General features: G+C 42.8%; 3 protein-coding genes across 5 annotated transcripts; 2 read left to right on the forward strand and 1 right to left on the reverse strand.

The window, feature by feature from the left end:
- The first annotated feature begins 853 nt into the window (after positions 1–853).
- LOC9658727 (nicotinamide adenine dinucleotide transporter 1, chloroplastic) lies at positions 854–2856 on the forward strand. Its single transcript, XM_024660468.1, has 10 exons — positions 854–1294; positions 1351–1439; positions 1500–1595; positions 1645–1760; positions 1813–1861; positions 1918–2036; positions 2087–2181; positions 2247–2335; positions 2392–2486; positions 2538–2856. The coding sequence occupies exons 1-10, from the start codon at positions 1050–1052 to the stop codon at positions 2829–2831; spliced, it is 1287 nt and encodes a 428-aa protein (XP_024516236.1). The 5' UTR covers positions 854–1049; the 3' UTR covers positions 2832–2856.
- Positions 2857–2947: 91 nt separating this feature from the next.
- Positions 2948–4153, reverse strand: LOC112341002 (pentatricopeptide repeat-containing protein At4g02750-like). Its single transcript, XM_024660353.1, has one exon. The coding sequence runs from the start codon at positions 4151–4153 to the stop codon at positions 2948–2950; it is 1206 nt and encodes a 401-aa protein (XP_024516121.1).
- Positions 4154–4542: 389 nt separating this feature from the next.
- LOC9658728 (kinesin-like protein KIN-14I) lies at positions 4543–9848 on the forward strand. Of its 3 annotated transcripts, none has more exons than XM_024660456.1 (23): positions 4543–5098; positions 5164–5321; positions 5387–5521; positions 5573–5915; positions 5965–6044; positions 6111–6185; positions 6232–6309; positions 6360–6434; positions 6494–6523; positions 6573–6654; positions 6705–6800; positions 6848–7027; positions 7079–7185; positions 7238–7416; positions 7472–7636; positions 7690–7943; positions 8000–8163; positions 8217–8372; positions 8426–9111; positions 9167–9291; positions 9361–9466; positions 9566–9668; positions 9731–9848. In XM_024660456.1, the coding sequence occupies exons 1-22, from the start codon at positions 4945–4947 to the stop codon at positions 9612–9614; spliced, it is 3477 nt and encodes a 1158-aa protein (XP_024516224.1). In that variant the 5' UTR covers positions 4543–4944; the 3' UTR covers positions 9615–9668; positions 9731–9848. The 3 variants fall into 3 exon arrangements, with proteins under 3 accessions (XP_024516224.1, XP_024516225.1, XP_024516226.1); XM_024660457.1 differs by having other exon boundaries at positions 6253–6309; XM_024660458.1 differs by lacking the exons at positions 9566–9668; positions 9731–9848 and having other exon boundaries at positions 9338–9378.
- Positions 9849–12173: the final 2325 nt, after the last annotated feature.

Raw genomic sequence — 12173 nt, forward strand, 5'->3', positions numbered from 1 at the left:
CCCACATATAACTACAGAATAGCCAGCAAATGTGTAGGCAAGAAAGGTTCTAGACTTTGTTTTATATGTTTAAATTTGTTTGGGGCCATTGTTGTGCAATATTTCACTATACTTTCAAATGTGGTGAATGGGAAAAATGTAACCTTCCCTACACACAAGAAATCCCATACTCAAGACATAAGGAAACACATTTTTAAACACTAGAAAACTCACAAGGGAGCTTAACCTAACATTATACTTTGGTTTCATAAGCTAAGCTAACCATAAATTCTCTCAAACGTTATTTCATATTTCTATTAACTACCTATCCAGTTGATCCTTTTAGAAAAACTAAATTATTTCTTCCACTGATGTCTCTTTGATCATTTAGTGGCATATCTAACAACTAAAATTAAAAAATTCAAACTTGCAATTGAGTTGAGTTGAGGAGTTTTAATCTAATTATATCTAAATTTTTTATTTAATATTGTGAGAGCTTGAAATATAGATATGTGCATATTCATATTAGCTCAAAACTTTAGCTTATATACAAGAGTGAATGATCCAAATTGGATCTCATTTGTCAACTATCAAAATCACAAAGCAATTTAAGCAGTTTATTTAACCTTGATTACAAATGAATTAGAAGTTCAAAGTTCTCAAATTAAAATATACTTAAATATTCACCCCATAAACCAAAAATAAATTATCTTATAGGTTATCTCACAAACCGAAGGTTTTTCATCTAATTACCCTTTTTCGTAGTGACATTATTCATTGGCCATACGTGTCCGCCTTCTGTCCGTCGGTTTTGTTTATAAGCGGCATCGGGGAATTCTCTTTCTCCTTTGTTTTTTCTTTCTCCCTTTTCATTTTTATGCTTTTAGTCAGCAGCTTATTAGGGTTTGGGTGGAATGCGCGGTCGCCCTGGTAATGCTGCGCCATTCTCTTGCCCGATTCCTGCGCCGGCGCCCTAGATTTACGCTTGTTCTTGCTCTCGGTTCGTCGGCCATAGCTGAAGGATGCGCGATTGATCGGGATTCCTGGATTCTTGCTCCAGCTGAGGTGACATGATCTCGATCGACGAGGAAAACAACGGCTTCCAGAGTAAGGCTGCCTCGTTTGAGCTCCTCAAGCTAGCAAATGAGAAGCAGGCCGCGGCGAAGCTGGTGATTCGGCCGGCTGTCCTGGCCAGGGCTCTTGAGGAAGAGCTTAGGGACGAGCAAGTGCCCAGCAGCTTGGGGCCATCAGATGATTCATTCATTCTTGAGCATCATAGGGCAAAGCGAGAATTTTTCGCATTGCCGCTTGGCCGGTGAGTGGCTGATTCTTGATCCCTCGCGTCTTCTAGCTTGTGATCATTGTTTCCAGAATCGCTAGAACTATGAAAACTTGGATACGAGAAATGGAGGACAAGAGGAGGGCAAAGCTCTTCAATGCTGTCGCTGGAGCTGGCGCAGGTTTTGTTTTTTTTTTCTCTTAACTTCGTGCTCACTTAAAATTCTTTTTTCTTTGTCAAGGTTCTATATCTGCAACGTTTGTCGCTCCACTCGATGTCGTGAAAACGCGACTTCAAATCCAACGCATTCCAAAGGCTGGACAACTTGGTGTAAATGGTAAGCTCGTTTACGTCTTTGTCTTCGTATTGACTTGAGAGTTCTCCAGCTTTTGGAGGTACGAGCTTAGGAAAGACACTTCAATCGATAGTGAGGCAGGAGGGAGTCAGGGGACTTTACCAGGGCTTGGCTCCAACGATTTTGGCGTTGCTTCCCAACTGGGCGGTAAGTTACAATTACTCAGAAAGACCTTTAAGCTCAATCCCCTAACTCGCAGGTTTTCTTTACAACTTACGAGCAAATGAAGAGGTTATTGCAGACGAGAGGTAAAGCGAGCTTGGTACTTCTATTTCGAAGATGATAACTATTTCTTTGTACAAAGATTCACAAGCCGGGAAGCAACAGCTGACGATGAGCTCACATTTATTAGCTGCGACGGTGGCTGGAGCCGCGACTAATCTTATTACCAATCCTCTCTGGGTTGTTAAGACTCGTTTGCAGGTAATTTTCTCTTGACTTTTTGCTGTCTGTTGATGACGGTAAAATTTCAGACTCAACGGCTGAGACCGGATTTAGTTCCCTACAAGAATACTTTCTCTGCCTTACGTCGCATTGCGGCTGAAGAAGGCCTCAGTGGCTTGTATAGGTGTGCTTCCATTTTTTTCACGCTTATATAATCGTGTTTTTTAATCCTTTTCTGTGCTTAAACAGCGGATTGATACCAGCACTTGCAGGAGTAAGTCACGTCGCGGTGCAGTTCCCGGTTTATGAGCAGCTGAAGCAGTATTTCGCAAAGCTAGGTGGGACTGACAACTCCAGTTGATTACTTTTTTGCTAACTTCTTATCTTCTTCCAGATGGAACTACGACAGATAGATTGTCAACAGGTCGCGTGGCAATTGCTTCATCAATATCAAAAGTCCTTGCTTCTACCATGACGTACCCTCACGAGGTTTGTGATTCTTCTAAACTTATTACGATGGCTTTGATTTCTCTTTTGCAGGTTGTGAGAGCTCGGCTCCAACAACAGGGTCAGGTCGCCGTCACTCATATGAAATACGCCGGTGTTGTAGATTGCGTGAGGAAGATCTGGGTGGAGGAGGGAATCGCTGGTTTCTACCGAGGCTGCGGGACAAATCTCATGAGAACAACACCCGCGGCTGTGATCACCTTCACGAGTTTCGAGCTGATAATGCGGTTCCTCCAGAGCTTGGAGCCTCCCAAGGCAGTGGTTTTGAAAAGAGACGACGACGACAGCGGCGAGGAGGTCGTCTCGGAAGAAGTTACAAAACATTGAGTTTTGGCACAGTTCGTGAAAGCCAAGCGGGTCTGGGTGACGATTTTGGGAGCTCAAGCTTTCGTCTCCAGTGAGGTCTCGATTCCTTCCATCTTTTTCTCTTGCTCATATTTTGCTTAGCTCTCTGCGATTGCATTTGTTAGCAGCACATAGGCCGCTGCGCTTGCCGGCTCCAAATCAAGTACGAATTTTGTTGCCCGACCACTGACTTTGAGATTTTGGTGTGCTTTGGAAGCTCCCAGCAAACAGGTCCAGTCCCAAGAATCTGGGAGAAATGGCATGCTTTCGGTGAGAGCTTGGGACTCGTCGATATGGCCGCCACGACGAAGAACATCAACCATGAGGCTATAGTGTTGCTTCTTTAGCTCCACGCCAAAGTCACGCGTCATTGAGGTGGCGTAGTGCCAGCCTGGACAAACATTTCCCACGTTGCCGCACGCTAGGAGGACGCAGGCAAACGTGACGTCATCCGGGAGCTCGGTCGTGGCCATGACGTGGAAGAGCTCAAGCGCCAGCGTGGAATGCCCGGTCTGGGCATATGCTGCTAGCATGGCGTTCCACGTCACGGTGCTCCTCTCCTCGATTCGATCAAAGAGCTGCTTGGTCTCGTCCAGCTGACCGACACGTGTAAATGCCGATAATAGAGCGTTCCATGAGCCTGTGGTCTTACGTGGCATTGCGTGGAAGGTGTTCTTGGCCTCGTCAAGATGCCCTTGTGAGGCATATGCCGCCAGCATTGTGTTTTGGGCGATGGCGTCTCGCTCCGGCATAAGATCAAAGTAATATCTAGCGTCGTCGATCCATCCTGCCTGGGAGGAGGAAGAAATCATCAAAGTCCAGGAGATCAAGCTTCTCTCTGGCATTTGCTCGAAGAATTCCTTTGCTCGGTCGCTCTGGGTGTAGGCGGACAGCCTCGCATTCCACGAGGCGAAGTTCTTGAGTTTCATCGATCGAAATGTTGCCTCGGCGAGCTCGATCTCGCCTCGCTTCGCGTAGAGGGAGATCATGGAAGAGGAGGAGATGAGATCGTGGTCCTCCATTCGATCAAACATTGCCCTGGCGGTGTTGAGATCCCCAATTCTTGCATACAGCGATAGCATCGCGCTCCATGAGACCTGGTTCCACTCCGGCATGATGCTGTGGAAGATCTTCTCGGCCTGAGAGAGATTCCCATTCTTGCAGTGCGCGGTGAGAATCGCGGTCCAGGATATGAGATCCCTCTCCTCCATCGCCCACAGCAGATTCTCGGCCATGACGAGATGCCCGACGCTCGCAAGCGCCGAGAGAATCGCGTTCCATGACACGAGATCCCACTCCGGCATTGCATCGAAAAGATTCTTTGCCCTGTCGATCGCGCCGGAGGCCGAATGGATCGCGATCATCTTCGTCCAGATTACCAGATCCATCGCTGGGATGGAATCGAAGAGCAGCGCTGCGCTGCTATAATCCCCGCCCTGGGCGTATGCCGCGATCATCAAACCCCAAGTGTAGATATTCTTTCGCTGCGTCGTGTCAAAGATCTGGCGCGCCGTGTGAAGGCCGCCGCTCTTCCCATGGATCTGGATCAAGAGATTTCGCTCATAGGTCTCGCTTGGGGCGAGGATTTGATCCAAGCAAGGAATCTTTCTTCCCGCCCATGGCGACGAATATACCTTTACCATGCAGTTTACCGCGCGGTAATTCGTGTTCTAGGGCTTGGCGAACGGCTTTTCCCATTGAGCTCTCTGTCGCTTGGTCGTGAAGAGAAGTGAGTACCAGGGGTTTTGCGCGATCGCGATCAAAGCTGCGATATTTCGAAGGCGCCGCATTGCCGGATTTGCTGATCCATCAGCGGCCTCGAGGAATCGAGGTATCGTATGTGACAGATCCAGGCGGGGGCCGGAAGCTCAAGCTGCGCGTCGATGGATCTCCTCTAGAAGCTACATTCTTGCCAGATCCATGATTTCCGAGGAGTGATTCTTTATTGGTAAAGAGTGTGGGAGAAGCTCCAGATTTGGTGAACGATCCGGCAGACCCAGGCGTATACTCCACTCTTGTTAGCTGGGAATCGATGATTGCGGTCTACGGGCTAGAAATTTCGGGCGTGGAAAGGCTCGAGGCTGGAATTTGATCCATGAGAGGCCGGACGCCGCCAATGCCGTCGCAAGGCGAGTTTAATGGCTCGGTGTTCGTGTTCCCGGACGACTACGCTCACGCCAGTCGCAGTGACGCTACCGGAGCTGCAAAGCAGGAGTCGAGCGTGGTGTCTAGAAAAGCGGAAGAATCGGGTAAGTCTTTTGTCAATGAATTTCTACTTGGGATCGTAAACTGATGATCACTTTGCGAGGAACAGCGAATAGAAGATACTTGGCGGCTTTGTGGATGGAGGAAGTTGTTGGTCCTCTACATCTTTCGGTGGAGCCTTCCGAGGAGGAGTTTGGTCGCTGCTTGCGCAATGGAATTTCTCTGTGCAAACTAGTGAACAGTGTGCAGCCTGGATCCGTCTCACGGGTAATTTTTTCTTTTATCTTGTCATTGTTTTAGTTCTTGTTTTTTGATGCCGAATCAGTGCGCAGGTTGTCGAGAGCTGTTCTTCCAGTCCGGCGGATGGAGCCCTTTCTGCTTATCAGTATTTTGAGAATGTCCGGAATTTTCTTGTCGCAGTGGAGGACCTCAGTATACCGACGTTTGATGCCTCCGACTTAGAGGAGGTAATAAGAACATAAGTTCGTTTGTTTCATGCTGTGTGGTGGTATCCGCAGGCTAGTTTTGGAGGAGGCTCCGTTGCTAGAGTTGTTGACTGCATCTTGGGTTTAAAATTGTATCACGAGTGGAAGGGAAGAGGAGGCCAGGGTCAGTGGAAGCACAGTTCGAAACAGAAGAGCCTGCTCACATTATCGTTGGAGGAAGGGGAGAAATGCTCCTCGCTCACAAAGTCGAGGTCTTTTAGTGGGAAGAGTGGTCGTAAACGCTGCGTACTTCCAGAACTTGACTTTCTTGGCGAAACGCAGCTACTCTTTCCTGATGAGCCTCCCGAATTTCAAGCATCGCGTCAAAATTACGGAGGACAACCAGCTTACGCAAAAAATCTAAATGCGCCATCAGGTGCTTGTTTTTCTTTTAGCCTGTCAGTTTTCTAACTTGTGTACTGCAGATATTTCAAGGCAGACGGCCTCCGGATTGGAAAACCGAGATTGGCAATCAAGTATTTTTGAGTCGTTTGATGGTATCGAGGTATTAAGAGAGTTTTAGTGGCTTCTGTTTTATCGTACAGTAAAGTATATGAAGCCTCTGTGACAGAATCAATCACCAGCACTGTTGTCCAACACGATCAGATCTCTTTTGAGTCAGAAACAACCGGATGAGATTCCTATGGTAAGTCTTATGATCGTTACTCTTGATTAATCGGTGAATTTTACAGGTTGTAGAGTTCATGCTGCAGAAGATAATGGAGGACTATAGACGTCGTTTTTATGCTCAAAATCTCCAATTGAAGAAGGTTCTTTCTGATTCATCAATTATGTTTTTTTGAAAACACCACTCTGCCAGTTGAAAAATGCGCTGAAAGAAGCTTCAGGTCGAGGAAGTATGGACATAGAGGAAGGGCCTCAAAATGATGGCAAGGTGATGAACAGGTTCAATTAAGGTTATGTTTTTTTAATTTATCTGACTCTGTACAATAGATCATGTATGACCAGTTTAAGCTCATCAAGGTACCTTCTTTGTTACCAATTCACGACTTTTTGTAAAGCTTCATAACAGGATTTGAAAAATGCATGGCACAAAACGAAGCAAGACGTTTTGGCAATGCGGAGAGATTGGAATCTGGAAGTAGCACACCTGGGTAGCTGAACTCCAATATAGAGCTCGCTTGTTAACGCTCGTTTTGTGCAGAATCACACATCAAGGGACTAGCTGCTGCAGCATCAGGATACCAAAAAGTGCTTCTAGAGAACCGCAAACTTTATAATGAAGTGCAAGATCTTAAAGGTAAGTCGCAAGTGGTTCTTACTTTTGCTGATGTATTGATTTGTCAGGAAGCATACGAGTTTACTGTCGTGTGAGACCCTTACTAAGCGGTGATCTATCACGAAGAACTACAGTGGAGTTCATAGGTGAAAACGGCGATGTAATGATATCAAATCCAAAAAGGCAGGGCAAGGATGCTTGTCGGACTTTCAAGTTTAACAAGGTTTTCAGTACTTCTGCTTCTCAAGGTAGTAAAGCTTCCGTTAAAGTCTTGATGTAGAAACTTGCTATGTTTGCAGAACAAGTATTCCTGGATACTCAGCCATTGATACGGTCAGTTCTTGATGGTTACAACGTGTGTATTTTTGCGTATGGTCAAACAGGCTCGGGAAAAACGTACACCATGGTATTTATGACATATTATACAACAACATTATTTGCAACTATTTGCTGTACAGAGTGGTCCTTCAAACGCAACAGAAGATCTCTGGGGCGTCAACTATCGAGCTTTAAACGATCTCTTCTATATATCTCAGAGCAGAAGAAATGTATGTAAATATGATATCGGCGTACAGATGGTTGAAATCTACAACGAACAAATCCGGGACCTCCTTGCTTCAGACGGGCCTACGAAAAAATATCCTTTTTTTTAATGTTCCTGTTTGCTCTGGTTCTCTCCTTTACTACCACACGTTAGAGATTCGAAACAGTTGTCACCAAAATGGTCTCAACGTGCCCAATGCGATTATGCTGGCTGTAACTTCTACTGTCGACGTTTTGGAACTTATGAAATCTGGGGAGAAAAATCGTGCTATTGGTGCTACAGCTCTAAATGAACGTAGTAGTCGTTCCCACAGGTAAGTTCAAAAAGAGTTGTTCCACACAGTATTGACATGTTTTGTGGTTTTAGTGTTTTGACTATCCATGTTCAGGGTAAAGATCTAGTGACTGGCACTATACTCCGTGGATGTCTGCACCTAATTGATCTTGCGGGAAGCGAGCGGGTTAACAAGTCCGAAGCAACTGGGGACAGATTAAAAGAAGCGCAGCACATCAACAAATCCCTGTCAGCTCTTGGAGATGTCATCTCGGCGTTGAGCCAGAAAAACGGTCATGTTCCTTATCGAAACAGCAAATTGACTCAGTTGTTGCAAGACTCTTTAGGTGAGGTGCTACGAATACAACTGGATGTGCTTCTTACGTATTGCACGTTGCTGCAGGCGGCCAAGCCAAAACGCTTATGTTTGTGCATATAAACCCAGACGCGGACTCCTTTGGAGAGACAATGAGCACCTTAAAGTTTGCAGAAAGAGTGGCGTCGATCGAACTTGGAGCTGCTCGCTCTAACAAAGAGACCGGTGAATTACAAGATCTAAAAGAGCAAGTCAGTTCAAAAAAGAGAAACTTCTCTGCTCTAACGACTGTGCTGGTTTGCAGATCATGATTTTGAAGGACTCCTTGTCCAAGAAAGATGCTGACCTTGACAAACTGCTTCTTTTGCGCAATGTAAAGGAATCAACGTTGGCTCTGGAAAAGCAGAGGCACGAGCCTAAGATTAGGAAGCAATTTACGGATACGTTCAAAGCTAGAGAGGTATACCTCTAGCTTTATTGCAATGATTTTTCATTTACGTTACTTTTATACAGAACTCTCCAGTTCGCGATCGTGCGAGACGCTTATCACCGCCTGGGAACACCTTTGGTTTTGAACTCGACAGAGTATCGTCTCCTTCTAAAGGTGACATGGCCACTGAACAGCAGAAACGAAAGGGTATAAAAGCGAAACTGCTGACGTCTCCAAAGCCTCCTTACGAGGATTTTGCGCCGAAGTCACCATACCGAGAAAGACATCACAGGTCCAAGAATTCTCAAAGTAAAACGAGGGGCTCCAGTGTGTTCCTGGTCGAATCACCTCCGTGTTTGGAGGAGAGACGAAAGTCTCCAGATGTGGATGGATTCATAAATACGGAGGCAGAGCTCTCACGGGACTCCCCGGTTCTGCGCTCTCCAGCGTTCGACCCGGCTGTGGAAGAGCCGAGCATATCTTACAGCACCGCAAACAATGAGCAGTATTCGTGTAACGATCCGAGCTTACCAGCCGTTACTGTTGTTGATCATCAGTCGGCAACGAGTAGTTCAGACTTGAAGGACACATGCTCAGACGTGGTTGTGACGGACATGCCACCCAGTGATTGTGAGGCTGACAAGATCCAAAGAAGCGAGACAGTAGAAGAAAGAGTGGAGACCATATCTGAGACGGTATATGAGACTCAAACACCACAGTTGCAGAGAGTTGACGAGCAGCCGAGAGAAGAAAAACGGTCACAGAATCGGTAAGTAGCTATTTTTTTTCAATGCACAATGCAGTATTTAATCTAAGCTCTCCAGGTCTCGGACTGGTTCTACAAGGAGTCGAAAAGGTCAGTCAGTCTCTTGCGTGCGACGTCGATCCACCATAGTTACCTCGAGGACAGAGCCCCCAATCATCCGGAGGAGCTCAAGCTCAATTCCATGTAAGTTTTCCTTTTACGACCGTCTATTGTTTACGTATTAGCGTAGGCTCAAGCTGATTGTTGTTCCAGTGTCAGCAAGGCATACAACACTTGAATGTCATGGCCATGGAAAGCAAGCATTTTCCCGGCAGCTGCTTTCTATTGAAACTGGAATTTCTCCCAAAGCTTCCAAAAGGTGCACGTTCGTTTTGATTGATTCCGTCCATGCATCAGAAGCTTATAAGCAGTGTACTTTTTTGAACCATCGGTCCTAATCGCTTACGTATCAATGCAGATACCCTTGGATGGTGAAGCAAATCAAGCTTAGTGCGATGATTGCGTGATCGAAGAGAAAGAGCGGGGCCTCTTGAGCAGCGTGATGGTTCTCACTTTTTAAGGTGTCATTTAAGTTCTTTTGCCATTCGTTTTAGTATATGACAGTTTTGCACGGCGTCTGCAGGCGGAGGCCATTTTTCCAGGCAGCTAGGAAGGCATTATTTTTCAGGACAAATGTAACATATCTGTACACTGAAACTTCGGAGATGTTAAATGTGAATCTTCACGATTTTGAGTCGGTATGTGGTATGTATGATACGTAAGTTTGCTTGGTTGTGTGAGGCTTTGGTAATAACAGCAGAGCCCAAGTCCACTGGCTACTCACTGGAAGCATGGGAAGCTGAGAAGTGCACTGGTTTACAAATAAGTGTGGGCAATCAGATGACTAACTAATTTCAAAAGGTTTTCAATGAGTTAAAGCAAATTAAAATTCATACATAATGAAGTTTGTCAAATTTTAATTAAAGAGATAATAAATTATAAAAGAAACTTCATATTAAACTGTAATTCAGATATATATTTCGTTTTGTGAGGTCCCAAGTGTACCACTACAATGTCGTATATTAATATTAGCGTAATGGGATTTTAAGAGCCATCGAATTGGTTTTAATTTGGACCATTCGCTCTTGTATATAAGCTAGGGTTTTTGGGTTAATTGATATGTACGAAATAATCGAAATATGTGAACTTTTAGCATTCAGATTGGGATGGTTATTTACCGTCTCTTCGGTATGCACATGTTACAGGGGTGTAAAGTCTTGTTGGTGTTTCACCATATAAATTCCTATATAATCATGATTTAATATTACCAATGAAGTTGGGTTTACCTTCACAATTGCCACGAGCTGCTGATGCTAAATTAAGGGATTAATATTTGACAAACATTCTTCCACTTGTTTGAGCGGAGCCTGCCAAACACTTAGGCCACATACAAGTGGGACAATAACGATGCTATAGCTCCCATCATCGTCCATTTACAAAGTACAAGGTGAATGATTTAGTGTTAATTTGTTTTCCTTATCTTACGGTATGTAGTTTATCTAAGGGGCTCCTTGCTCAATAGAAAGGATTGTATCAAGTGTTGCAACAAATTGGACCACAAGTTTATAGGGTTCGGCATGACATTCAGCAATTCGATCCTCCAAAAATTATACATATACAACAGTTGAAACACTTCGTACAAAAGGATCAAGAATAGTTAATACCACATACAAATCCATTGATGCCTCCTCCTAATGTTCTTTTAAATCCCGGCCCATTTACAAAAGAATTTTGATAGTCTTCCATTATTTTGAGAAGAGGGGATGATGTGAGGTCTAAGTGTATGGTTATGATGCCGTATATTAATATTAGCGTAGTGGGATTTTGGTAGTTATTGGATTAATTTCAATCCAGACTATATAAGCTAGGGTTTTTGGGCTAATTAATATGTTTCCATATTCCATGCACTCACAGTTTTAGTGAGTTTTAAAATAGATTAGTTTTTCTTACATTCTTCTTAATGTGATCTAAAAAATTAATTACAATTTTTAAATATAGTTTTCAAAATATTACATCTATTTTGAAATATTTATGAGACCACTTCTAAATTTTATTGACTTGGTTTTGAATGTGCTCAATTTTTTAAAGGAGTTAATTAATACTACTTAACTTTTCAAAAATATTACTTTAAGATAAGTTTTATTTCAAAATTAAATTAGCCATAAAATCCACTTTTATGAATAAATGATCACATCAGCTTTTAGTAGTACATATAAAATATACAGAACTATTACCAGTTATTAAATATATATATTGGTATATAAATTGATTATTAAAAATCATTGAGCTGATGAATATCACTTTATTTTGGTTGATGTAATATATCCCAATGTGATCAATTTCAACATATATAGTTATTCTAATCTGGTTAAAGCAATATTAGTTATTGAATAGAATACTCCTATATAATAGAATCTCCTACAATAGAAGCTTCACATATAAACTTTTGTATCCTTTAGTTTAGCATGCTAATAATTTTATAAAAATGTGTAAAAAAATTTATCTTGACATCTTCATATTATTTAATAAATTATTTAAATATCAACTAAGTTTAGAAGCATCAAAGAAAAAAATCTTGAAATAATAAGTTGAATTACCATGATAAATTAGTTAGGTCCTTGTAAGAACTTTATATTATTTTCTCTTTAATTCTCCCATCTTTATCTATTCAGTAATATCAAGGTATCATAACAACATTATTAGCACCAATATCAAAACTATTCACTTCTAAAAAATCAATTTCTTCCATAAATTTATTTTTTTGTTTTGGAAGAAATTTCTTATATACAATTTAAATTTTCTTTTTGAATGTTTTTTTTTTTTTTTTGCCAATGTAACCTTCTAAGCTCTTGGATTCATCAAGTCATGGCCAATCCCTATTGCTGTATCCATAGAGATCACAATTACTCCTTTGAATTTAATTTTTCATGACCAAAGAAATAAATAAAGTATGTTAAACAAACAATTTCACTGATCACTTAATGCATTCACTAAAACATGCAATTATATACTTCTTCACCGTTATA

The sequence above is a fragment of the Selaginella moellendorffii genome, unplaced genomic scaffold, assembly GCF_000143415.4.
Source record: "Selaginella moellendorffii unplaced genomic scaffold, v1.0 SELMOscaffold_74, whole genome shotgun sequence".
Lineage (NCBI taxonomy): Eukaryota > Viridiplantae > Streptophyta > Lycopodiopsida > Selaginellales > Selaginellaceae > Selaginella > Selaginella moellendorffii.

What these genes read in the sequence shown, in the direction of transcription:
- LOC9658727 (XM_024660468.1), top strand. Translation starts at nt 1,050, where the DNA reads ATGATCTCGATCGACGAGGAAAACAACGGCTTCCAGAGTAAGGCTGCC. An exon ending in TGGACAACTTGGTGTAAATG is followed by an intron (nt 1,596 to 1,644) that starts GTAAGCTCGTTT and finishes AGAGTTCTCCAG; the next exon opens with CTTTTGGAGGTACGAGCTTA. An exon ending in CGTTGCTTCCCAACTGGGCG is followed by an intron (nt 1,761 to 1,812) that starts GTAAGTTACAAT and finishes CCTAACTCGCAG; the next exon opens with GTTTTCTTTACAACTTACGA.
- LOC9658728 (XM_024660456.1), top strand. Translation starts at nt 4,945, where the DNA reads ATGAGAGGCCGGACGCCGCCAATGCCGTCGCAAGGCGAGTTTAATGGC. An exon ending in ATGCCTCCGACTTAGAGGAG is followed by an intron (nt 5,522 to 5,572) that starts GTAATAAGAACA and finishes TGGTATCCGCAG; the next exon opens with GCTAGTTTTGGAGGAGGCTC. An exon ending in TACAAGATCTAAAAGAGCAA is followed by an intron (nt 8,164 to 8,216) that starts GTCAGTTCAAAA and finishes GCTGGTTTGCAG; the next exon opens with ATCATGATTTTGAAGGACTC.
- LOC112341002 (XM_024660353.1), bottom strand. Translation starts at nt 4,153, where the DNA reads ATGCCGGAGTGGGATCTCGTGTCATGGAACGCGATTCTCTCGGCGCTT.